Source organism: Tauraco erythrolophus, chromosome 3, assembly GCF_009769465.1.
Source record: "Tauraco erythrolophus isolate bTauEry1 chromosome 3, bTauEry1.pri, whole genome shotgun sequence".
In the NCBI taxonomy this organism is placed as follows: Eukaryota; Metazoa; Chordata; class Aves; order Musophagiformes; family Musophagidae; genus Tauraco; species Tauraco erythrolophus.
In genome coordinates this window covers 41973368-41998155 of record NC_141467.1, presented here as the reverse complement: position 1 = coordinate 41998155, position 24788 = coordinate 41973368, and the positions used below count along the sequence as shown (strand labels likewise).

At 38.2% G+C, this 24788-nt stretch overlaps 1 protein-coding gene across 1 annotated transcript; it reads right to left on the bottom strand.

The window, feature by feature from the left end:
• Nucleotides 1-788: 788 nt before the first annotated feature.
• Nucleotides 789-24187, bottom strand: CD226 (CD226 molecule). Its single transcript, XM_086609291.1, has 3 exons — nucleotides 24178-24187; nucleotides 20515-20847; nucleotides 789-1129 (listed from the first exon to the last, which is right to left on the bottom strand). The coding sequence occupies exons 1-3, from the start codon at nucleotides 24185-24187 to the stop codon at nucleotides 789-791; spliced, it is 684 nt and encodes a 227-aa protein (XP_086465417.1).
• Nucleotides 24188-24788: the final 601 nt, after the last annotated feature.

The window sequence follows — 24788 nt, the reverse complement described above, 5'->3', positions numbered from 1 at the left end:
GGGCACAGAGGTGAGACTCACTGGACTGTAGTTCTCTCAGTCTTCCTTTTTTCCCTTTTTAAAAATGAGGGCTATGTTTCCCCTTTTCCAGTCAGTGGGAACTTAACCAGAGAATACTTTAACAGAAGAAGGACTAGGGTGGTACAAGAACCCTATCTTCAAAATGCATGCTACAGAGAAAACCAAAACTGAGTTTTTTTCAGTCAAGAGAGAAAATAGAAGTAAAGGCGCAATTCAGCTCACAGGTTGGGAAACCTTGCTTTAAGTGTGTACGTATGGACACCTAAGCTCCCAATACAATCAAACTCTGACAGCTGTCACAGAAAAACCTAGAGAGCTTCTCAGCTTCCCCCTCGCATGAATGAGTAGAGGCCATTTTACCTTTTTAAATGAGAGTGTGCTCTTTGTCTTTGTTGGAGGACAGGTCTTTCCCCCCAGGACCTTGCAGTTCACTGTGTTGATGGGGAATTCCCATCATGGCATCTTTGGGAGAATGCCCACCTCTCCTTGCAAACACAGGCAGTCTCTCCTATTCCACAGCATCTCCTTCCTAGTATCAAACCAGTTTCTCATGAACAGGTCTAAAGTCCTGTAATGGGATCAGACAAGCTTAAAACCAGCTTCTTTCCACGGAAAGAAGATTATTTGTTAACTTTGCTGTGTTTTACATGCTACCAATTGGAATGTGGTATTTAAATAAATCCTCGCTTGTTTCTGAAGGGTTTATATGGATAAAAGTGTTAATACCTCATAAGGTCCTATTATAAAAACATTTACCACATCCTCCTTTACTTACCAACCACAGTAAAACTCATCACATAGGTTTTGTTTCTTCCAGTAGCTACGCAGCGGTACGTGGCAAAGTCAGAGGCAGTAATGTTTTGAATGATGATCATGGAGTTTGCCTGATGAGGGCAATTCACCAGAGTACGCTCTTTGAAATCTAAACCAAAGATTTTCTTTCCTGATGAGCTGCACAGAACAATGGTATCTGCCTGATCTGCTTTAATCCTTTCCCACATCACTTGCTGCACCGAATCTCCAATTTTATAAGGGCAAGTAAAAGTGACATTTCCTCCTGGCTTGGTAAACATGGGATTATTTTGTTTCTCAGATACTTCAAAAGCATCTGTTGAAAAACAAACAAAAAAAAAACAACAAAAAATTGCTTACATCTAATCCAAAGGAATTTTAGCATCAACAATTCCTGCATGGCAAATTTAATTAAATTGACTTACAGCAGAATGATATTCAACTCATTTGAAATATTGAAAAGTTTAATTCATACATATCTATGACTATATTTTTGTACACATTTAGACAAGACAGTCTTTATGGAACTGTGAGGCTGTAATCACATAATCACATACCAAGAAGGCTACTTCTATACATTTTGAGTACATGAATGTTTTATTAACCATTTCAGCAAATATTCGACAGCATAAATTATGGGGGCAGTCTAATTAAATTTATGGTATTCTTGTTCTGCTTTCACACTAATTATAAAAAGAAAATGGTTTGATGTGACCCTCAGGATGTGCATTAGTAAATTATGTTACAAGACATTCCAGTCTATGAATTACACTTGTCCCATTCCCAAACCTTACCACTGAAATAAAAACTTTCTTTACTCTTCATACACTCTGCTTGGGAAAAACTTGTGTGATAGTCAGGCAGTGGTATGAAAGGACACTTCCAGACATATTGAAGACTTCCACCACATAAAACCATAGATATATCTTACATAATTTTGACTGAAATTCTCCTGCTTTAAGTTATTGGTTTTACTAATGGAGTTCACTGTTTACAAATCAAGGAAAAAAAAAAAGTCTTCAATAGAAGGATTGTCAATGTTTCTGATATTCAGAGCATTCAATAGCCATTTCGTTTCTAAAGTCGGCTTTGTAATGCATATATTCATAAGTTAGGGCTAGCGCTGTCATCTTTTTGAAGGTTTTGGTGATGAAAAAGATTAATGATCAGACTATTTTTCCTACACTATAAAAGGATGGCTCTTTTAAGCTGTTCAAGGAGTTTCTTTTTTTATTAGATGTCTTTATGTCAAAAAATGACACTAGTATATTTTTTTAATGTGTTTACCTCTATGTATTTTAACAACTGGAAGCAAAGACAGGAAGTTAAAATTGCGTAACAAAAGTGACAGTCATAAAATGTATCAAAAATTGTTTTTAAAAAAGAGTTTTAAAATGAAGCTGTAGCCAAATTCATGGGATGGGATGGTTGCAGTAGCACTCTAAGTGAAACAGAAGACACTGTAGGACTGAGCCAGATTTAAATCCTCCTTGATATAACATTTTTATCAAAAATCAAGGGGGAAAAAGGCTGGTAAACTGTATTGCTTTGGAAGCTGGTAGTGTGGTAGTGCTAGGGTTATCAAAATCACAGGTACTGGAGAAATCATCAATAAACAGTGGTCTACTTCACCTCCTAAGCTAGGTGCAAAGAGTAACAGGATTTTGTGTGGGCAAGTATACTACCTTAAATCTAGGAATAAGTGATTCCATTCATGTTGACAGAATGGGAACTTCATTGTGGAAGTCTGTGACTTCTGAGACTAGTCTTTGTAAAATGGTGAATGAAAAAGTCTAGCCTGCAGTTTATTTTCAATGGAACGCAGCACAGAAAAATTACATTCCCTCTGGCTTTGGAGGCCAGAAGTACAATTAAAACATTGAAATGCTGAAAGACAAAAGGAACTGTGTCTAATGAGTTTATCTAAAAAAAAATAATGAAGAACTTGAAGATCCATGTAGACAGCAATCAAGGAGACAAAGTTGATGACAGACAAGTACAGAAGAGAGATAAATTCACTAAACTAAACAGAAAGTACAAAACAGTGAAGCTAATTAACTCCTTGGACAGCTTGCCAAAGGCAGCTAATTTTCTGTTACTGAAGATGACTGCCAAGGCTGGATAATCATTTAAGATACCATGCTAGTCCCTGTAAGAATTTACTCATGGAAGTCTAAGTACTATTCAAATCAAACTACTATGATGAAACTCTATTCTTGAAAAAGATGTGCCTTGTAGTGCAGTCCCTCAAAAGTCACTACACTAGGAAAGATAAATTTTTTTTATATCTATCAGATTCAGATCTGCAGATTCAAATTCAGATCTGCTAGGGAAGAGGAGTCTATGAACTGGTGATTGAAACTAATTTTCTCTCTTGTCCATCACATCCTTATGAGTCAGATCCTTTCCTTCTGTCTTACTTTCCAGACCACTAACTCCCAGCAACTGCTTGCTTTACAATAAACCACATATTCTTCCCTGAGAAATCTTGTCCTCTTCACTGTGCAATCTTTGTTGTCTTCTTCTGCGATGAACAAGACCTACTGCTATCCATGTTCTCCTTAGAAGCCTTGAAGTCTCCCCCTCTACTCCTGGGTCCACGCTTGCTGTCTCGTTCATTTCATGCCAATGCTACCCTGAGCTCCAGGTGTTTCTCCTATCTAAACATGCTTATTAGGGAAATTATGTGTATGATGATGATACCTCTGACTTTCCAGAGGATTCTCACCTGAGCCAAAGGGCAGCAATCAGGACTGTATAAAAAACAGCCTTCTTCCCTGCTGCCCTGCTGTGTGTTTGCTAGAAAAATATATATTATGTATATAATAAATAAGAAGATGAAACATTTTCCACTAAAATCATGAAAATCCCTTCCATCTTAAAACTTATTAATTAACTTTGTATGTTATATTTGCCAAACAGTATATCACAGTTTATACTGTAATACTATAATGCTACAACATATTATAGTATACTGTGACAGGTACATTGCAAAGCTAAAATTGCCTTGCAACTTCAGTGAAGAATTTCCAGGTATAAATCTATATACATTTGTATAATTTGCTGGGATACAAATAATAAATAATATGTTAACAGTGAGAATTATGTACAAACAATCAAATTAAAATAAAAACAGCTTTGAGATTCTTGGTCACTGTACATTCTATCATAGCAATTTTCAAACAGACATCATGATGTTTTTATCTTTTGGGGTTTTTTTTTTGCATTGCATGTGTATTCTACTTGACAGTATGCAGCAACATTCAGGTTTTTTGCTCTTGATGTAAGATGTAAATGGCTCCCCTACTTACTGTGTGGTAACTTGCACAAATTAAATGATTATGTAAGGCACAAGCTGTAGGGAATCAGGCCTACGTAGTTCTAATTAAATCTTCCATGTACACTAGAGTTCCAGGCTTTTGTTTTAAGCAATTGTCTCATTTTATTTTGACACTAGTATCAGCACAGTTCTTTCATCCTCCCTCTTCTCTGTTCAGTCACTTACTTTATTTAGCACCTTTCTGAACAGAGTTTCTTTGCTTTCAGCCTGGTACGTGTGGGGTGAGAACCTCCCATTCTGAGAAATACTTCTGTGAGGAAAAAGGTGTACCCACGTAGCTTCACCCCTGCACACGCACAACCCAACATGACACACCATGTGTGAACATTTCAGAAATGCTAAAAGAAAATGTATATCATTGCACCTGATAAAAATAAACTTCCCCTGCCCACTGCTCCTTCCGGCCACTGCTGCCTGCTCTGCCCCCTGCCATGGCCACGTCATCTCTCCTCTTGGATGGAAAGTAGGAGGAAGTGGCAGCACTCACAGTGGGTCCATTTGCCTCTGCTTAGAATGGAAGTGCTCTATGTATGATATTCTCCCCACATCTCTTTTGGCAGGATGTTATCTCATCATATTTTGCAGTTATACTTATTTCTCTCAGCTGCTTTAGGGCTATTAGACACTTAAAGGAGAAAAAAGTAAGCTTTCATGTTTTTAAAAATATAATATTTCAATATTTTTCTTGGAAAGCAAATCTTATAAATATACAGGTACAAAAGACTGTAAATCAATTTCCCAGGATTTAAAAGATCAAGCAAATAAAGTGAAATTCTGCAGCAAGGAAACTGATGAAATATTAAGAAATTCTTTCTGGAGGGAAAACAAAATAATAGTGATCTCTTTTTTTTTTTCCTTCCTCCTCCTGCCCTTACTAGAAGTAATTAAAAGTCAAAATGACTGTTATGTGAATGTTATGTAAATTTTCAGTGCCTGTTCTTTTGGGTAGAATTTTCCGACTTTCTACTTTTTGGTTCCTGTCCTATCCACTTCGATTATTCTTTTTGTTCTTTTGGTCTCTGATAGGATTAGCTGGTTTTGTTCCTTCAACAGAAAGTTGCCTAGATATCTATACTTGCTTTAAGCTACTTTATTCATATTTAAGGTCAATATCTATGACATATTAATTACTGCACACTGCAAGATTCACCAGTCCCAGATTTACAATTTTACACAAGGTTCCAGAGTTTCACTCTGGCCTACCCATAAATCTCACGCATTCCTCCTGGTTTCAAACCATATACAAAGGAAACCATATTAATACTTCAACGCCAGCTCTGCAAGCTCAGAAAGGCAAAATTCAGCACAGTAAAATAAAATGCACTGAAACACTCTTCTGGCTTAACATGTTCCTGCATTTCTATTTAGGCTTCAAGCTTAGCAGAGGTTAAGTACCACTAGAGCTGGTTCTGTACAAAGAGAGTTACATCAGCTGCTGCGGGTGAGTGCCCAGACTGTTGAGTAACAAATGCAGAGGGTCACACCCCACGCTCAGCCATCTCAGCACACAGACATTTTCCATGCACTCCCAGGTACCACAAGGCCAGAACAAGCTCATACTGCTCAGCCTGATGGCAACAGAGATACCTTCAAAGCAGCTGTTCTAGGAAGTAATACTCTCCATCAGAAATAACTAATGGCCTTCGCAGATTTTTCAAAACTGCAAAGCTAACTTAGCTCTACAGCAGAGACAGGTTCTCAATCGGTTTGCTGAAGCTCTACATGCAAACACAATCTTCTTCCTTTGCTTATAATAAGAAGTGACAAAATAAATTGCAAATGAAAATGAGGCTTAAAAATTTATGAAGATGAACTTTCTCCAGGGCTCTTCCTTTCACCAAGAAAATCAACTTTCAGATGAGAAAATTCTTCAAAAGTGACTCTTCCTGAATAGGCTAAATATACAGTTATGTTCAGCTCCCAAACTAATGTCTTCCAACTGTATTAGCACATACAACACAATTTTGTTGGGTTTCTAAAAAATATTTTGCCCTTTTTTTGGATGAGACAGGGAAACATGGATACATAGCTATTAGATAAGTTGGAACACTACAGATCTTGATTTCTAATGAGCTACTGACACCAGTTCTACAATCTGACTTGGAAATCAGTACTGCAGTATTTGAATAGGATGTGTTTTTCTAATAGCAACTATTTGGATAATAACAGTTAAAATGAAAGTATTTATACTCCTATACCCTTAAAACACCCCTTTAAATATGAATTACATTATATTGTGACAATTTGGTGAATCTTTCTGTATCAATTATTAGTTATGCATGACATTATAAACACTTAGCACACAATTCTAATTCACCTGTCAACTTCAGTCTATTTATGTATATTCCATTACTCTCAGATGTTATTTTATTCTTTTAAGCTGAACTTCAGTTGCCCAGAGAGCAACAAAAGGGAGAAGTAAATGAGAAGGAGAGAGAGAGAGACTACAGTGCTAATAAGAGGGAGAAAATCATCCTCTCTTCAGGTGTGAACATTTATTAACTTCCAGCAAGGACAATTTGGTTTTGGGGAAGAAGTCATATGATAAAAGCACATAATGTACTATGTCAGCATTCACCTGCAGGAGAGTCTCAAAGATATAAGGGCTTAGAATTTCAAATTTTCGTCCTCTCCAGGAATTTCATCAGTTCAGGTTGAAGGGAATTTGCCAGCAACAGTAGTCCAAGGCCAATGAGTGACACAGGATACTGTGCTCAGCCTTCACTTATTATTAATGATAGATTAATAGAATCATAGAAAGATAAAGGTTGGAAGAGACCTTAAAGATCATCTAGCTTTAATCCTCCTGCCATGGGCAGGGACACCTTCCACTACATCAGGTCGCTCAAAGCCTCACCCAACCTGGCCTTAAACACCTCCAGGGATGGGGCAGCCGCAACTTCTCTGAACAACCTGTTCCAGTGCCTCACCACCCTCAGAGTGAAGAATTTCTTCCTTAGATCTAATCAAAATCTACCCTCTTTCAGTTTAAAGCCATTGTCTATTGTCCTATCACTGCATGCCCTTGTCAAAAGTCCCTCTCCAGCTTACTTGTGGGCCCCCTTTAGGTACTGGAAGACTGTTATAAGATTTTCCTGGAGCCTTCTCTTCTCCAGGCTGAACAACTGCAACTGTCTCAGCCTGTCTTCGTAGGAGAGATGCTCCAGTTTGCTCTAACCATCTTCCTGGCCCTCCTCTGGACACATTCCAACACATGCATGTCCTCCTTATTTTGGTGGCCCCAGAGTACTCCAGGTGAGGTCTCATGAGAGCAGAGTAGAGGGGTAGAATGGCATCCCTTGACCTGCTGGCCACACTTCTTTGGATGCAGCCCAGGATATGGTTGGCTTTCTGGGCTGCCAGCACACATTGCCGTCTCATGTTGAGCTTCTCATCAACCAGCACTCCTGTGATAGTTTGATGTGGGGGGAGGTGTTCTGGTGGCAGGGGAGGGGATTTGCTCCCTTTGCCACCAGATCTGAGTCCCATCCCCCTCGGGGGGTTGAGCCAAACTGGCGCCTCTATGAATTGCCCTATTTAAGTTGAGACAAAGGGACGGGAAAAAGTCTTTGCCCAGGAACGAGGAGAGGGGCGGAGGGCGCTGCCCTCGCTCCCGGCTCCCGGCCGGGCGGCCGCCCGGGCCTGGGCCGGCGCCACGTGCTCAAGATGGCGCTGGGGGAGCCGCATGGGGGACTCGGGAAGCACCCCGCTCCCGGGGTGCCCGCCGGGCCGAGCTCCCCCAGAGAGGATTAAGATCTAAGAGAAAACAACCACAACGACCAGGTCAGTCAAGATGGAGCAGGAGGAGGTGTACTGGAGCTGAGGTTTCCCTTGCAATCGATGTGAAGATGGCAGGCGGCCCCCCTGCAACCAGGATGGGCTCGGCGGAGCAGAGACCCACTCGCGGCCCGTGGAAAAACCCACGTCGGGGAAGAGATGCCTGAGCCCAGGAGAGGTCGTGGAGCAGGGGATGCACGACGAGGTACTGTTAATAATGGGCATGGAATGCACGACGAGGTCGTGGAGGCATCTGGAGACCGTGGGACGACCCACGCCGACACGAGTGGCAGCAGCTCCCTAAGAGGCCGACTGGTAAAGCCCGAACTGGTGCAATCCATGGGGAAGGATTGCAATCCTGCGGGCAGGACTTACACTGAAAAAGTTTGGGGACTTTTTTTTCCTCGTGAGTAGGGGATCCACCGAAGCAAGGGAAAAGTGGTGTAAGGACTCCTCCTCCTTTAAGAAAGGAGCGGCAGTTAACATCATGGATGAACTGACCTGCACTCCCCCATTCCCTGTCTCCCTGCGCCGCTGGGGGGGAGGTAGAGCCAGGAACGAAAGGAAATAGGGGGTGGGGAGGTGTTGTTTTAAGATCTGGCCTTGTTTTCTCTTTCTCCTCTCAAGTAACTGGTTTCGTTCCCTTGTGTCACTTATTAAGTAACTGTTAATAAATTGTTTTGTTTTAAGAAGAAAGCCTGAGTCATGTTTTGCCTGGGACCATGGTTGGTGGGTGCTCCCTCTCGGTTCTTGTCTTGACCCTCAGTCCAAAAACCATGACAACTCCCAAGTCCTTTTCCTCTGTGCTGCTCTCAATCCATTCTCCGCGCAGCCTGTATTTGTGCTTGGGATTGCCCTGACCCACATGCAGGCCCACTTGGCCTTGTTGAACTTCATGAGGTTTACACAGGCCCACCTCTCCAGCCTGTCTAGGTCCCTCTGGATGGCATCCCTTTCCTCCAGCGTGTCCACAACACCACATAGTTTGGTGTTGTCAGCAAACTTGCTGAGGGTGCAGTCGATCTCACTGTCCGTGTCACTGATAAAGATGTTAAACAGCACCAGCCCTAATACCGGCCCATGAGGAACACCACTTGTCACTGGTCTCCACTTGGACATCGAGATGTTGACCAAAATGGTCCATATTTTCTCACAGTGAATGAAGAGAAATGCTGTACTGAGAAACTGTGTCTCTCTCCTCATGTCTTTCACAAGACTCCCAATGGTCACACTTCAGGCAGAGTAGAGAATATCATGTTTTAAGCTACAAAGAAGAAGAAAGGCGGGGGAGAGAGGAAGAGAAAGAGTGTGAAAAATCAAACCGGCTCCCAAGGACAGCTGTTGAACCAGTGATTCTCAGAAGGGAAAGCCAAGGGTGTCAAGGTGATGGACAGGGTACACACTGATGCTGCCCAGCTCTAGAAGTGTTATAATACCCAGGTGTACAGCATGAGGATGCACTGTGAGGAACTGCTGCCTTGCATCTCAGATTCTAGTTATAACTTTTAATGGATTGTTTTATGGACTGAAAATATATTGGAGAAGAAGGAAAGATACAGTTTATTAGCTTGTTTCATAGTAAGTTTGTTAAGCAGCTTGGTACCAGGTGAGAAGATGGAAGAAATCGATACATCATCAGTATTTTTTACCAAATATTTTCTTTCCATTTCTTTTTTCCTTATTAAGTTACAAATTTTATTCCTGTCTGACAGACCAGCTAAAAGAAAGGTTCATCATTAGAAATACAAGCAGTAGAAAGAGGTTCTCCAGATGGGAAAATTTCAGAACTTAAAATATTAATCACCTCTTAGTGATTTTCTTTAGAGTGTTTGGAAGTTTAACTATCTGAATCTGCAATTCCTTTTACTGTCTGCTTTTCACCTACCTCTATTCATTCCAAAACTTAACATGTGTTTCCCCAAATAAAATATTACTCATTCTGTCCTAGAGAAATTAATAGTCTCTCTTTAATTTTGAATACTTTAAAGCTGATTGTGCATTTTCTATTTTCCCCTGCAATTGCATCCTGTAATGATTTCCATATTCCATTATCTCAAAATTTCATCCATCACATTTACACTTTAAGAAACAAGAACCAAAGTTATAAAACTCTTGGATCTGGATTTAACTACTGGGTGTCACAGCAGTTATGGTTGATACTAGAGATAATACCATACTTTAGTTAAGTTGAATTTCCCAGTGATGGCTACAGTTGTATACAATTAGAGAATAGCAGGTGAGAAAATAAAGCATTTTTTTCTTATAGGGTTAGGGGAATACTTACCCCCCTCCAAAATTTTTTTAACCCATTAGATTCAACCCCAGATCTCCTTTCTTCAGCTGTTTAAACACCTGAGTGAGGATTTATCATCAATGCACTCCAGAAACCTACCAGATTGATTGTGCCTTGCTTTTTGAAAATATTCAAATTTTTGAATATTTTATTCACTGTAGTCCTTCCTTTAAAAAAAGAGGAAGGCTCTTGTGTTGCCAGCCTTCAGTCAACCCACTGTACTAAGCAAACACTGTACTAAGCAAACACAGTTCTTCTAGGTTTTCTTCTGAGTTCATGATTCTAAATTTCATCATTCTTGTTCATCATTCTTATTAAAACAAAATACATAGAATGATCCACCATGTGCCATCTAAAGTGTTACCATTGCTAAATGCAGTAGAATAATGCCTCCTTTCTCTTGTATATGCATCTCCGTTGATATACCTGAGAAAATTTTTCTTTTGCAAACTGAAACTCTGATAACATTTTGAATGTTGCTAGTTACTAAGAATAATGATGCTGTTATGTGCTCTTGGTTACTTTGTTTACATCAGAATATGCTATGTTAAGGAAAAAAATGTAACACACAGTACCCATGAGGGCTGCTGTGTTTCTACCAAAGTAAGATAAAATTAGAAAGTTTGTTTTATACGTTCCCTGTGAGCATTGTTTTGATGAACATATATTGCATGTCAGCGGGATACTACAGCTATTAACTGACTTGCTGTTGTGTGATAATTTGGAGATGACTCTCACTTCTCCTCTGTTCATCTGCTGACCCAAGCTGCTGTCTGGGGAGGTTTGCTGCTTGCCAGGATAGACTAGGATGCTGCAGAGAGACTGCCAAGGCTTGCCCTCTCCTCAAACTCCTAACTCCTGCTGCTTTTCCACACGTACACCAAAGAAAAGTCCAGAAGAAACCTGGAGCACATCAGGCATGACTACATGGTACTGGAGGTGGTGGTCAAGGACATGGGTGGCTTAAGTGGTGCCTCCTTGATCCTGCCGAAGAAGAGAAAAGCCCTGAGAACACGGGGAAAAAGCATCACAAAGCTGGTGAGGGGAGCTTTAACAGGAAAGTGAGATGACAACCAACAAGTGAGTGAGGAACTGGACTGAGCTGACAAATGATGTGGGATTATATGGACAAGAAACACCTTGAAAACAACAAATGAGGGCAGAAGGCTGACCATTCCAAGTATATCCACATAAATAGGGAAAAGCTAAGGGGACACATTGTAGGGAAACTCTCATACCTTTTCTGGGAAATCAGCATGACTGGATGACCATATGAAATCTCTGTACACCAGTGAACACAACATAGGAAACAAACAAGGAATTAGAGCTCTGTGTGTAGTTGCAGGGCTACAATGCCATGGAGATCACAAAGACATGGTTGGACGCTTCACGTGACTGGAGTACTGCAATGACTGGATACAGGCTCTTTAGGAAGGATGGGCTGGGATGGTGGAGAAGGAGAGCTCCCCTTTATGTGAGAGAGCAGTGCAAATGTGAGAGGTTCAGCCTAGGGATGGATGATGAGCCAGTTGAGAGCTCATGGATCAGCATTAGCAAGCTGATCATCATAGGTAATGTTGTGGTGGGTGTCTGCTACTCACTGGTCACGGTCAAGGATCACAGTGATCAGGCCTGATACAGACGAGGCCTCTATCAGACAACTGGAAGAAGTTTCACATTCTGTGGTCCTCAAGGGAGAGTTCAACCACTTGTTATCTTCAGAGGAGCAACACATTATTAAAAAAGAGATATTTAGTTTAGATATAATGGGAAAAAAATCTCCTTTTAAGGCTGGTTAGGCTCTAGAATGACTACACAAGAGTATTATGCATGCATTTCCAACATGGGAATCAGTCAGGGATGATACAGACATACTTGTCCTGCCTCAAAACACATAGATGGATGAGATTAATTTGGAATGTCTCTTCCAGACTTAGTTTTCCACAATTCTATAATTCTTTTTGATCTAAGCCTTTCCTTCAGAAAGGAAGAGGAGATATCTGCTCTACTCTCAACAGGGCTGGTTTGGTTTTTTTTCCCCCTAGCCTTTTATACTAAAGGAGCATACAATCCTTAGTTCATCTCAGAAGACAGAAAGTAAGAAAACCATCATTTAACAGGTCAATAGTAACAGCAGAAGTGTGAAAACAGCAGCTTCACTTGCCTCCATCCTCTTGCTTTCTAATTAAGTGCTGACAATGTGGTTGACACTGTGTAAGATACAGAGATAGTTCTTGCTCTGGGGAGCTCAGAGTCTAAGAGCTGAAAAATGAAGATCCCTCAGGATTAGTTCTTGCTTACATGTGCTTTATAAAAGGCTGATAATTTTTCACTGTAGACCTATGAATCACATTATAAATTGAGACAGAGATAAATATAAAGCAAGTTATATCAGGTGAATAGGGACTTGAAAAAAAAAATCTATGCAACGTGCTGCTTTTGGCAGGCAGAAGAACATTAATATAGAAGTAACTGCTGAGTGGCGTGGATATCATCACACTAGCTAAGAATAGAAAAGCTCTGTCTCTGCTATCACAGAAGAGGTTGATGACTCCATTTAAAATATGGGAGTACTTCATGGTACATCTGGCATTTAAATACTCTATTAATGAACTTCCATTCTAATTTAGAGTTGGTAGCAAAACATATCCCCTGAGCAAATTGTCTATTGTCACCAATCGACAGAAACACAAATTTACTCATGAGTTTTAAAATAACAAAACCAAAACCAATTTACAATGAATCATATAATAGAAAAAATAATCAATGAATTATGCAACTGCACAATTCACCTCACAGATCTAAAAGTCACTACAAACATCAAAAGAATACTTGCCATTCTATTCAGAGCATACCATGGGAGTTTTTAGGTCAAACTAGTTCTATTTTAACACGTTACTGAAATAAAACTCCTGAGAAAATAAACATAAGTTCCAAAATATACAGGAATTCATGTTAGAATTCAACAGTTTTGAAAAGCCAATAAACAAACGCAGAACAAAAATATTCAGGTAATTTTAACTACATTCACTCTTTATATGAATAAACATGCAACACTGCTCTGCCATAAATGCCAGTTTTCATTTAAACAGTTTATATATCACATAATTCTTCACTGCTGAAGACTTTTTACTTTCTATCTGGATAAGTAGCAAAGGCATAGTATACAGTGCTAGAACAATATCAGTTGTCTAACAATGTTTATTATATTCTATATTTTAAGTTAAATTTGCATTGTAAATTTGTCTATCATGTATTTTAAGATTGTTAATCTAACCTTAACTGATTGGGTTCTGCATCACAAAGCTCATCACAGGTTGATTTACTTTGCCTATAAGACAGTTTTTGCCTACACTCAATCGTGTCTAATTCTGTTAAATTTAAAATAATCAATGTTCTAATTATACATTTCAATGGAAAAATAAAACCTCTTAATTCAGAGACTGCTGCATTTTGGTGCCATGTAACCTCGAGAACTAACTATTAATAAGGCCAAATGCTTTGGGACGATGCGTGAAGCACATAAAGCCAGATGTACTTCCTAGTACTTAAGGCAAAATGAGTTAGAGGATAATCTGCAGTTTTGTAGGAGGCATCAATGCAGTGATCTGCTAATGTGAAAAGTATTGCACTGAACTGCAACTGACAAAGAAATGCCTCATACTTTCATAAGGGTAAGACAGAAAAGGGCAAGATTATCAATATGGGCAATGACAATACAAAGCTATAACCAGGCAGTAATGATACGTCATGTATCACCACGGATATAAGAGTCTAGTAGGAAAAAAGTTTTATGTAGTGTCTATGTAGGAATCCTAAATTAAACCCATTCAGTTCAACAAAGTGTTGGACCTGGAAGACATTTTAAATATAAATTAACACTAATTTACTTTGCCAGATTGGTAAGAAGACAGAAATACACTTCAGATTTGAAGAATTCTTAAGATCTTGATGTACAGCTATTAATGGAAAACATATTTTGAAGCAAATATTTGTCTGTTGATCCTGTCTTAACCTTTCCTGTTGATATGTCCTCGCTAAAATGCTGCATGCAGTCAAGAATGGCTGAAAAAGAACAGATAAAACTAAGAACTTAAAGGTAGATATGCATGATAAGATGACAGGATCAGACCTTAATTTCCATTGAATAAATGATGAAGAGGCCAGGAGAAGTCCTTAAACTCTTTTTCTGTGAATTGATACTTTATTCAAACTTTAAAAAATCCCTCCAAAGATGAGCAACTGTAGTACTGATGGATTTAATTGAAGAGAGAAGAACCAAAGGACTGAAGACGGATTCGGAAAAAGATCAAGTAAACAAAAGGATCCATGTCTCAAGTGGCCATAGGTAAGCCAAGATCTGGACAAACCAAAAAAAGACAAAGGATATAGTATGAAGAAAAAAGGAATTTTGCTAATAGTTCTTCCAATTCCTTTCTAAATTGAAGTCATCCAAGTATCCATTCCGAAGTGCTAGAAACTGGAAATGTATCCTTTGCCTGTACATATTTCTTTCCAAAAGTTTATCATTAAAAAGAAAGAATGAGGGGGGGGGGGGGGCGGGGGGGAGGAGCGAGAAAGAGAAAGGGCGAGGGGAGGGGGGAGAGAGAGAAAGAGAAGAGAGAGAGAAATGAGGAGGAAGGAAGGAAGGAAGGAAGGAAGGAAGGAAGGAAGGAAGGAAGGAAGGAAGGAAGGAAGGAAGGAAGGAAGGAAGGAAGGAAGGAAGGAAGGAAGGAAGGAAGGAAGGAAGGAAGGAAGGAAGGAAGGAAGGAAGGAAGGAAGGAAGGAAGGAAGGAAGGAAGGAAGGAAGGAAGGAAGGAAGGAAGGAAGGAAGGAATTTTCTCTGAAAGTATGAGTTTTATTTGCTTCGTGTAGGAGTAATTGTGGCTCGTAAAATGTGGGAATATTAAGGGGAAAAAAAAATCCCTTTAATTCGGTTCTGAAAACTGTTGGATATATGTTCACACTACAGGAAAAAAGAAGTAACAGATTCACCCAGCTGACAAATATCTTCCAGTGGGATAATTAGACTATTCTTTGTCAATATATTCATGTATAACTGGCAGAATGTACTCTGAAGTTTTTTGCAGTTATGGTACAGAATTTCAGCACTGCATCCACTTATAAGAATGTCCTGTAGCTACATAACATGTGAAGTTTCCAATATAATATCCTGAGTATTTACTGCTTTTCAGTAACTGCCAAAAAAGAAAGCACAAATAATGTTATGCAGTCTGCAAGAGTTCCTCCTCACCTACTTCATAGATGTCATAAGAAATCTTTAGCCAAAATTTAAGGCAAAAAGAACAAAATATGTCCTAACATTTTTATTATATATCCTGATACAGCCCCAGGACTAACTTGGGACCACATCTAGTAAAACAAACAAACAAACAAACAGTTACTAGAATTGCACCAAAAATTTGATATAAGTGGTGATTTACCACCACTTCTAGGGTCTTCCATCTGCCAGTGATGCAATGAAGATAGCATACCAAGAAAAGACCTCTGTAATGAGAGCTATAACCTCCTCTGTCTCCTGGGATCTCAGGTCCTTATAACAGCTCAGCCATTGCTTATTTAAGATTAATCTTTTTTGGTTTTGCTTTGGTTTTTAACTTTTGTCCTCGATTGAAAAAGAATCGTGTTCACCCTGCCCAGACCATGGTAGGATAAACTGCTGTTCTGCAACCAGAGACTAACCCAGGAACAGAGTCCTAAATACAGTTTCTCTAGTATTATTTTGTCACTTCATATGCTGGAAAACTGTTGTAATCTTGTGTTTGCTCAATAGCATCTTTAATCACATATGAGAGAGTGTAACCACAGTGGCCTTTTTAGTTATAAAGACATCTTTATTCCAAAAGGAAAGAAATGGGGATGTTGCCAAAATATTAATAAAAAGATATGTGCTTAATGCTTTTTGAAATACTTGACTTTTTCTTTCAAAAAGCAAGTCATGATCCCCAAACTTTTAAAACTACTAGATCACTTAGTGTCAGAGTCTTTTTAACACTTGAGTTGCTGGATCTAATGACACTATTGTAACTGTTAGACACTATTTGAAATATTTGCTCATTAAGCATCAGCACTTGAGGCTTCAAACTTTGCAAATGAAAATTTTTGACAAACCAGAATCATTCCAATTTTATTCACTTTGTATTCATAGTTTTAAAAAATTATACAAAGCACATAGGAAAGCAGAATCAGATTCACGACCTCTGTTGATTACTAGGAATGAAGCACTAGAGCAACTTTGAACAGTTTTGAGTGCAGAAACATTCATTGTTTTGCAAGGCAGAAAAAGTTTATCTAAGATACTTTATGTAAATTTATGTAACTGCCAGCAGATATAGTTGCCGCGTGAAGAACATTTCACCTTATACTTTAATATAGTTAAGAATCTCTATCATGAGTATAATGCCATATGGCATAATTTTTTCCATTTATTTCTGCTGTTTCCATTCAATGGAAATCAATGCATACCTCAATGAAAGCTGACAACAGAATATAGATATAGAATATATGATTGGCTTTCAGAATTTCATAGATTCATAGATTCATATGAATCTGAATTTCATAGATTCATAGATTCATATGAATCTGTGAAATTCTGAAAGCCAATCATATATTCATATTCATATGAATCTGAATTTCATAGATTCACAGATTCATATGAATCTGTGAAATTCTGAAAGCCAATCATATATTCTATATCTATATTCTGTTGTCAGCTTTCATTGAGGTATGCATTGCAGATTCCTCAATAGCATACTTACCTACTTAAGTTGGTGTAGGAATGTCTCTGAGTCCCACAGTAACAGGTCAGTATAGATAAATCCTGACAACTTTCAACACCCTGCTAGCGCAAATTAAATTATAAACCAGGCTTCAGTTTTGCCTGACACGAAATCTTTAATAATACCAACTTAATTTCATCTGTGCCAATCTACCAGAGCAAGTTTATGTTTCATGGCGAATGTTATCTGTCCACAGAGTTGCATCCATTTAAAGGTAGATACAATTTTAGCTTAGACAAGTAATCTTTAAAAATTAAACCACAAATTGCAAAACATTAAACATGCAATTCCTTAAAAAAAGAAAAACATTTAAAAACGGTCTATTAAATGTGTGTTGATTAACTGTTATAAGCAAAAGAAATGGATTTTGCAGTGAGTTGCTTATTTGTCTGGGGTGGTGTAAGTAAATTAATGCTTTTAGAAAAGTAGTGTCTATTGGAAATCAATAAATCATAAATCCGAACAAAAGAAAACTGTGCAACTGAAACAAAGCTTTAATTACCTATAAGATGATATGTCTAGTATGTTGGCTAGATTTCTTTGTACCAGAGAATATCAAATTCCTCAAAACCCACTTCATTTTCCAGGACCTCAACTAGATGTATGTATTAATGCTATAGAACAAGATCCATGTCGAGTGAAATTGAGAGACTAACACTCAGCTCTCTCAAAGCTTTTTCTCTAGTGCAGGATTAAAAAGCTTTAAAGATTAACATCAGTGTCCTAATTATACAGGTTGGAAGACAAAGAAGAAAAACTATACATCCAGTGTCAGCAGCAAGCTAAAATACTGGCCTGCATAGAAGTGAATTTGAAGTTTACTGTTGATTTAATCAAAGCAAGTGTCAGCCAGGGAGTTTAAAATATTTAGTACTGATGAAGGCACTACTAAGGTAGGATAAATCTTGACTGATAACAGTTCTACTATAACTACTACATAAATAAACACCTTCCCTAAACTCAGGGTTTAACAATATATTTAATTTGCAATGCAGATTGAAGTAGTAATATTTCATCTTCATTGGTGATACACTTCATTCTCTTCAGATCAGTGCATATAAAAATCATGTTTATACACACCTATCAGGAGCTGAAGAAGATTGATTGTTCCTGTTCTCAGAAACCTTGATTCTTTAAATGGAAAAGGATTAATTTCTATTAAACATTATTGTCTCCTTCTGTAGTAGGATTAACTTGACGTGCTTGAAAAATTGGGGAGTTGCTGTTTGTTTAGGTTTGTGTTTTAACATGCTCAGACCAAAAGAGAAATCCTACATACTGAGAACACTGAATCCCACAGTATCATTTAAAAAAAAAAAAACCAAACAAACCTCTGATAACTGATCCACTTTTTGTGTGGTTTATAATGTGCTGAAATCTATGACTGGATTGCTTAATAAAGGCATTGGACTGAAGGGTAACATCCTACAGGAAACTGGCCGCTTTGTTTCTTGCATCAGTTCAGTTTAACCCTAGTCAACACATTCAGGAACAAATAGCTGAGATCAGTACTGCCTTGGCCAGGAAGAAGACTAAATGAGCTTGCAGATCTCTACTGCATCTAACTTTTAGGATTTTACAGAAAATGAACCCACTGTGAATAAGGGCTCAGCACTGCCAGAACTCAGGTTGGACCAAACCACATCAGAGATTTAATTTGCCTGTTCCTTTTCGTAAACAGTAACCTGGATTTCCAGGTCTTAACTTATTTGAATGCCACCAAAAAATATGTTTCTTATACTTACAGTTGCATTAATGTTGTGCACTAAAAGGACTGCCAGAGAAAAAGAAACCAGGGAGTTACTACTTCAGTAATGTTATTCCTTACATAATAAAAAAGCCACCACAGCACAGCAAGCAGAGATGCCACTAAAGTCTCATATTGAGAAGATCTGACCTGGACCACAAGCCTGACCTGGGGGACCCCACTCAACTCTTTCACTAGTAGGACATTCCCTCTACATGTGAATGGCTGTGAATTGTACAGCTATGCCAATATGCTACAACAGGGAAAAAAATTTCAGGGTCAAACTCTCTTATGTAACTAAATAATCTGGAGGAGACAATAATTTTTTTCAAAGTCTGGGCAATAGCTTGTGTGTGGCTTAATTTCCTCATTGATGAGCAGCAATATTTACTAACAAAAAGCTAGCAGAGACAGGAAGACAGATTTGGATTCCTGTTTCATCAGTGTCATCAACAAACATGCTGGCTAAAATCAAGTTTCAAAAACCTTCAGTGGTGAAGGCAGGAACAATATACCTTGAATTTTTGAAGTTTAGATATCTCCTACAAGAATCAGGTCCACTGTTTCATTGTAACATTGAAATTACAGAAGTGTAGATAAAATAAGGTTGAAATAAAGTCTCAGAAAGATCAGGATTAAAGAATAAAAAAGAAAAAAAATTATCTTTATCTTCTGATCTTTCAAATTCCAGGACCTAAATTTTCCTTTCAATCCATTCTTTCCTAGCTGTGAAATACAATAAAATATTGAATGAAATCAGTTTTCACTCTAGAGGATGGGAAAGAGGAACAGATTTTTTCTACATTCGCAAAATCAAATCAACAAACCAATAACTAAAACTAGTTACCTTTTGAAGGTTATTCTATCATATGTACATAGTTCTCTCTTAAGGAATTCTATCAGAGAAGCTTGGCAATTTGGACCAGAGTTGTCAGTTGACCAATGTTGAATAGGCATGCATGGAAAAGTACTAGAAAACAGTTTTCTTCACTCACTCATGCAGCTAGAAATGAAACCAAACTGGATGAGTGGTCAGGTAATCACAGGGCCTTTGGAAAGTACATGGTCAGCTACACAGAAAGTACGTGGGCATAACAGGAACTTTGTCATTCCTTCTTCCCTTTTTCATCTTTAAAAAAGTCTCCTTTTATAGAAAAGGTCTTCTCTTGTCATTTAAATTTCCCTACTTCCCTCCCTTTCGTTGTCATACTGTTCCTAAATGGTTATTTTGTTCCTGAAAAAGCAAGTACTGAAGAGCTTCTAAAAAAAAACCCAAAACACCACAAAAAAAACCCCAATCCTAGTTTCAGACCAGGAATGTCTTCACCATAGAATATAATTATAAAAATATAGTATCCTCCATAGGTAGCTACAAGGTTCATTCATGTAATTTCATGGGTAGTTGCAATTTCATCCTCTGAGCTTGTTGAAATGCTACAAGAACTTTGGCCCAATGGAAATATCACTGTTGCAATGATCATTAGTACCTGATGTCTGCCGTGTAATGCATTGCTGCTGTGACATCTGTCCATCTCCTCCAGTTCCCCACCTTACTTTCCACTTCTCTTACAATGACCTTTTGCAAAGTAATACTTTTCTATCATGCTATTTCTTTTCGTCAAATTACTTCATTTCTGCATGCTACATAACTGAAAAGAAAAATTACAATGCCAGATACTTCTTCAATTGGCGTGGATTTCTGTTTTACATTTATCAGAAATTTAAAAAACAGAGATTTACTTACCTGGCTGAATAATTTCTATTACCTTTTCCCAAATTCCATCTGGGTAAGTTACAATGGAACAAAAGTAAAGACCAACATCCTCCAAAGTGCTCTTGTTGAAGTACAAGGACTTGTCTTCCCTGGAAGCATTTTCAAAATAAATTCTTCCGTGGTATTTGTCTTCAATATGTACACCATAGTTTGCATGTAAGACAGCTACATTTTCTTTATGAGTTACATTAAGTTTCATCCAGGTTGTCTGCATTATCATGGCTTTTTTTGGATATATGCATTCCAGTTTCACCTTCTCCATAAGTTTTACAGTTGAATCCACGAACTTTCCTTCCGCGTTGGCTAAAGCACATACAGAAGTTCAGTTTTAGAATTAACATAATTGAAATTTGAAATGAAAGAAAAACTCAGAAACAACTTTGGCAGTACTACAAGAAAAACACCAAGGAAAAAGTTCACTAAAAAAACCCAAACTCCCACCCTAGACATTATTATTACTTCTAACTTGTGAATATCGTTGGACAGTTAAAATTTATCTCAACCACAGAGTAACATACTTGTGAATTGTCATTATATCTCTCATGATGCAATAAAAAAGGGAAAGGTATTAGCTAGGAATAAGAAAGCAATCTTACTTCCACAAAGCTGGAGGACAACCATAAGGAGAGCTATGTGGTCCATCTCAAAGAACACTGGAATCAGTGACTGCAGCGCGACCTTGTTTTATTTCATCTCTGTGCATCATGTGCCCTTCTCACGGGATGTTTTTGCTTTTGAAATACAAAAAACACCGTGCAGTTTTTAGTTTCACATTCTAAGAAATATCAAGTTTGAAGTCTCGGTGCAGTTGCATCAGGGAGAGAGACTAAATTCCTATCAAAATCCACCTCAGCGTAAAGTTTGCATTACTAATGAACCTCTAGCAATATGTGAATACTATGATAACTGATGAAGCGGTGACCTTTAGGTTTCATCAGCAGAAGCAGACAGAATTCTTCCATGCCATGTATCCAAAATCAACAGAATTTCTCCATTTTTCTGACACAGCAGTTCAACATTTATCTATTACTCAAGGAGTATAAAATCTAAAGAGAAGATAAGACTGAGTATTCGTGACTCACATTGAAATTTGTCAAAACAAGCCACACATTTACATTTTTTAATGGATTTTTCTCAGAACAACTGCAAGCATTTTTGCACCTTGGCAGGCCACAGTTTTATAGAGCTACTTAAAATTAGAACAATGTGATTGACTTGAAGTCAAAACTAAGCTTGAATCAACTGGTTAATTTTCTCAAATTAATAAACAAATGTAATTTGAACTAAAGCTGACAACAGAAATTAATATTTTAGGTGAGCAGTAGCCTTCAGAATCTTAGCATTATATCTGTTTAAGGCTCCTCCCACAGTGCAATGATTCATCTGTAAATCAAAACCTCTATATGTTTATCTGTATTGAACTAGACATCTTTTAGGATAATACAATATTTTTAATGTTTGCAATGACTATTTTGCCACTTCCTAGTTAGATCTGTAATTCTCCATTGTTGTGATTGCTCTTATTTCTACTCTACCTTGTCTGGATTCACAAAGTACACCCAGATAGCCCGTAGTCCATCTGATGTCGAGTGTAAAATCTAAATAGAAGAGCACTGAGTTGAAGACTGAGTCTTGTTTTATTTACGTTACAAAGTTATCTTTTCAAACAGTTCAAAAGATTAACTTAAATTAGGTTTGTCTCAGGAAACAGAAGTATTGCTGATAAGAAAAGCAGGAAATGGGAAGCTTCAGAAACTAAACTGCAGATTTTGTATTGGAAAAGAAAAGATCTTGTGGGGTGAAGAGGTCCAGTTCCTAGATGCTGTGCTGCACAGCAGCCTTTCAACCAGCTACACAGGCCCTATATGGTTCCCACATTTAAATCTTGAGCTTCAGTGGGTAGCTGTTCTCAAATTGCAGTTGCAAATGAGGCAAAAAGACAAAGTATCTCTCTAGCTTGAAATACTATTCTTTATATCATACTACATACATATATGGTAGTTTATAGATGAGTGGTGTTCCACAAAATCTAAAGTGGAATGAAAAAGATACATATGTTAATTTTTTTGCTATTATTATCACAAACGAAACTTTTTACATATCTGTTTTCTTAAATTGAAGCTAAAATAGAGTACTCCGTCTCCAAAATGAAGATAAATTCCCTTAAATGAAAATTATTCATCACTCATCTGTTTATAAATATAATATTGCTCTGAATTTCATGCTCATTTCTCTCCATTTGGCAATGAAAGGAAAACAGAAGTCAAGAAATTAACGTCCAGCCCCACATGATGACTAAGTATCGATAGTACAATATGTCATCTAAAGACATTTATTTGCTGTACAACAGACACAGTTAATACAAATGTCAGGGATTCTTGGTCAGCTAGTCCCAAGAACAGGGTGCCTTGTCACACGTACTAAAAAAGCGGCCTGTAACCAGAGCACTACTGGGTCACCCTCTAAAGGCTGCAATACAAGCCTCCTCCAAACACCAGTACAACTTCCCTCTAGACATATGGTCAACACACTTACAAGTCACAAATCAGAAAGCTATAGGCACTGTGGAAGTTGATTCTACTGATATAATTTGGGAGCAGGCTCACACTTAAACTACAATATTTTTAAAAAGATGTCACCTATAAAAAGAGAAATACAATTGATCTCCACCTTATCCTCCTGGGCAGTGGACATATCACAGCAGGTAGTGTAAGGAAAGGTCCATCGTGCAGTCCCCTCCCTTCCAGCCTCTCCTCATACCTCCCTTACCTCTAATCTGTTTCTTCCTACCTTCCCAGTACCGAAAGGCTAGCAAGTCCTCATATCTCTAATCACCTGTGGATAAGAGACTCTCACAGTAGCAACAGCACATCTCATAGTCACTCCATCACTTGAGCCGTTCCTTGGGCTCTTGCCTCTCTGGTTCTCTGCCCACCATTCTCCACAGCCTGGCTCTTCTTTCCCAATAATCCCACTTTCTCTCCATCCTTTGAGCCCCAAAGTAAAGGAAGAGAAGGCTCACAAAGATAAATAAGTCATAGTTAACTAATTGTTGGCTAAATGCCAATTACAGTTTGACAACAAAAGCAACACCGTGGAATTTTCCAGCTAAATGTACAGCCGTAGAATGTGGTTTAAAAGGGAGGAAAAAAAATAAAAAACACAAACCTAGAAAGAAAGAGAAAAAGCAAAAAAGATTGTGCAGTGAACACAATGGAGATCTATAGCTGGGATTTTCATCATGACTTGAACATATATCTTCGGTGACCCTGGGTGAGTCATTTCATTTCCTGGTGCATTAATTTCCCAAACTCCAGCACATAGATAATATGTAATGAATGCTGCTCTTTCAAAGCATGTCGCAATAATCTCTGTAATGAGTTTTTTTTAATGGAAATTGCTGTAAAACTGTGAAGAATAAGACATACATATAGGGCCAGCACAATATAATAATACCCTTTTTAATGATTCATTAGTATTTCAGATTTAACAGATAGGCCTGTAGCAATAGTACAGAAAGAGTGGCAAACTTACTTGCAGACTGCAAGTACCACCAGAAAAAAGGCCTCAGCTGTGGCAGTACAGTGAAGCAGGAGACAGCTGAAAAGGAGACCCTTCCAGGAACCACTTTACCTGCAAACATGACCGTCTGGAAGATGATCAGGGCAAAAAGGTTCTTTAGTTTCAGTGAATCTCCAGTGAAGACAATGAAGGAAATGGGCTGGGAGGAGGTAGGTTTGAGCGCACTTCACACTTGGCCTGAGCATGTCTATAGATTAGCTCTAACCCTGTAGAAGCCAGGTTAACCAACCCAGATGACAATTCAGTAACAAGTGATACAACTCCCTATTTCTCTATGGATGAGGGTCCCCCATGTTGCCAGTGCGCTACCATCAAGGAAACCACCTCTTTTTCCATTCACCATTCTATATTTCTTCAAGAAAAATGGCTGAGTGGTATAGCTGGATAAAAGCACAATAATTCAATTTGCTTTTTTCCTATTCTGCATCTAATCTGTTTGAATCAATAAATCTGCCCAAATTGGATTAATCTATAGGCATGCCTGATTCAGTAGCATAATGGATAGGATTCTTCAGTGTGTATTCATTAACCTCAGAGCAGTTAACACTGTGTATTCCTCCAAAGAGAAACAAAAAAGTTGTGAATTAAATACAGTTATGTTTTGAGCATATATTGGCAAAGATGATTCAGGAAGGAAAAAAAGTTGAATCTTAAAGGCTTTC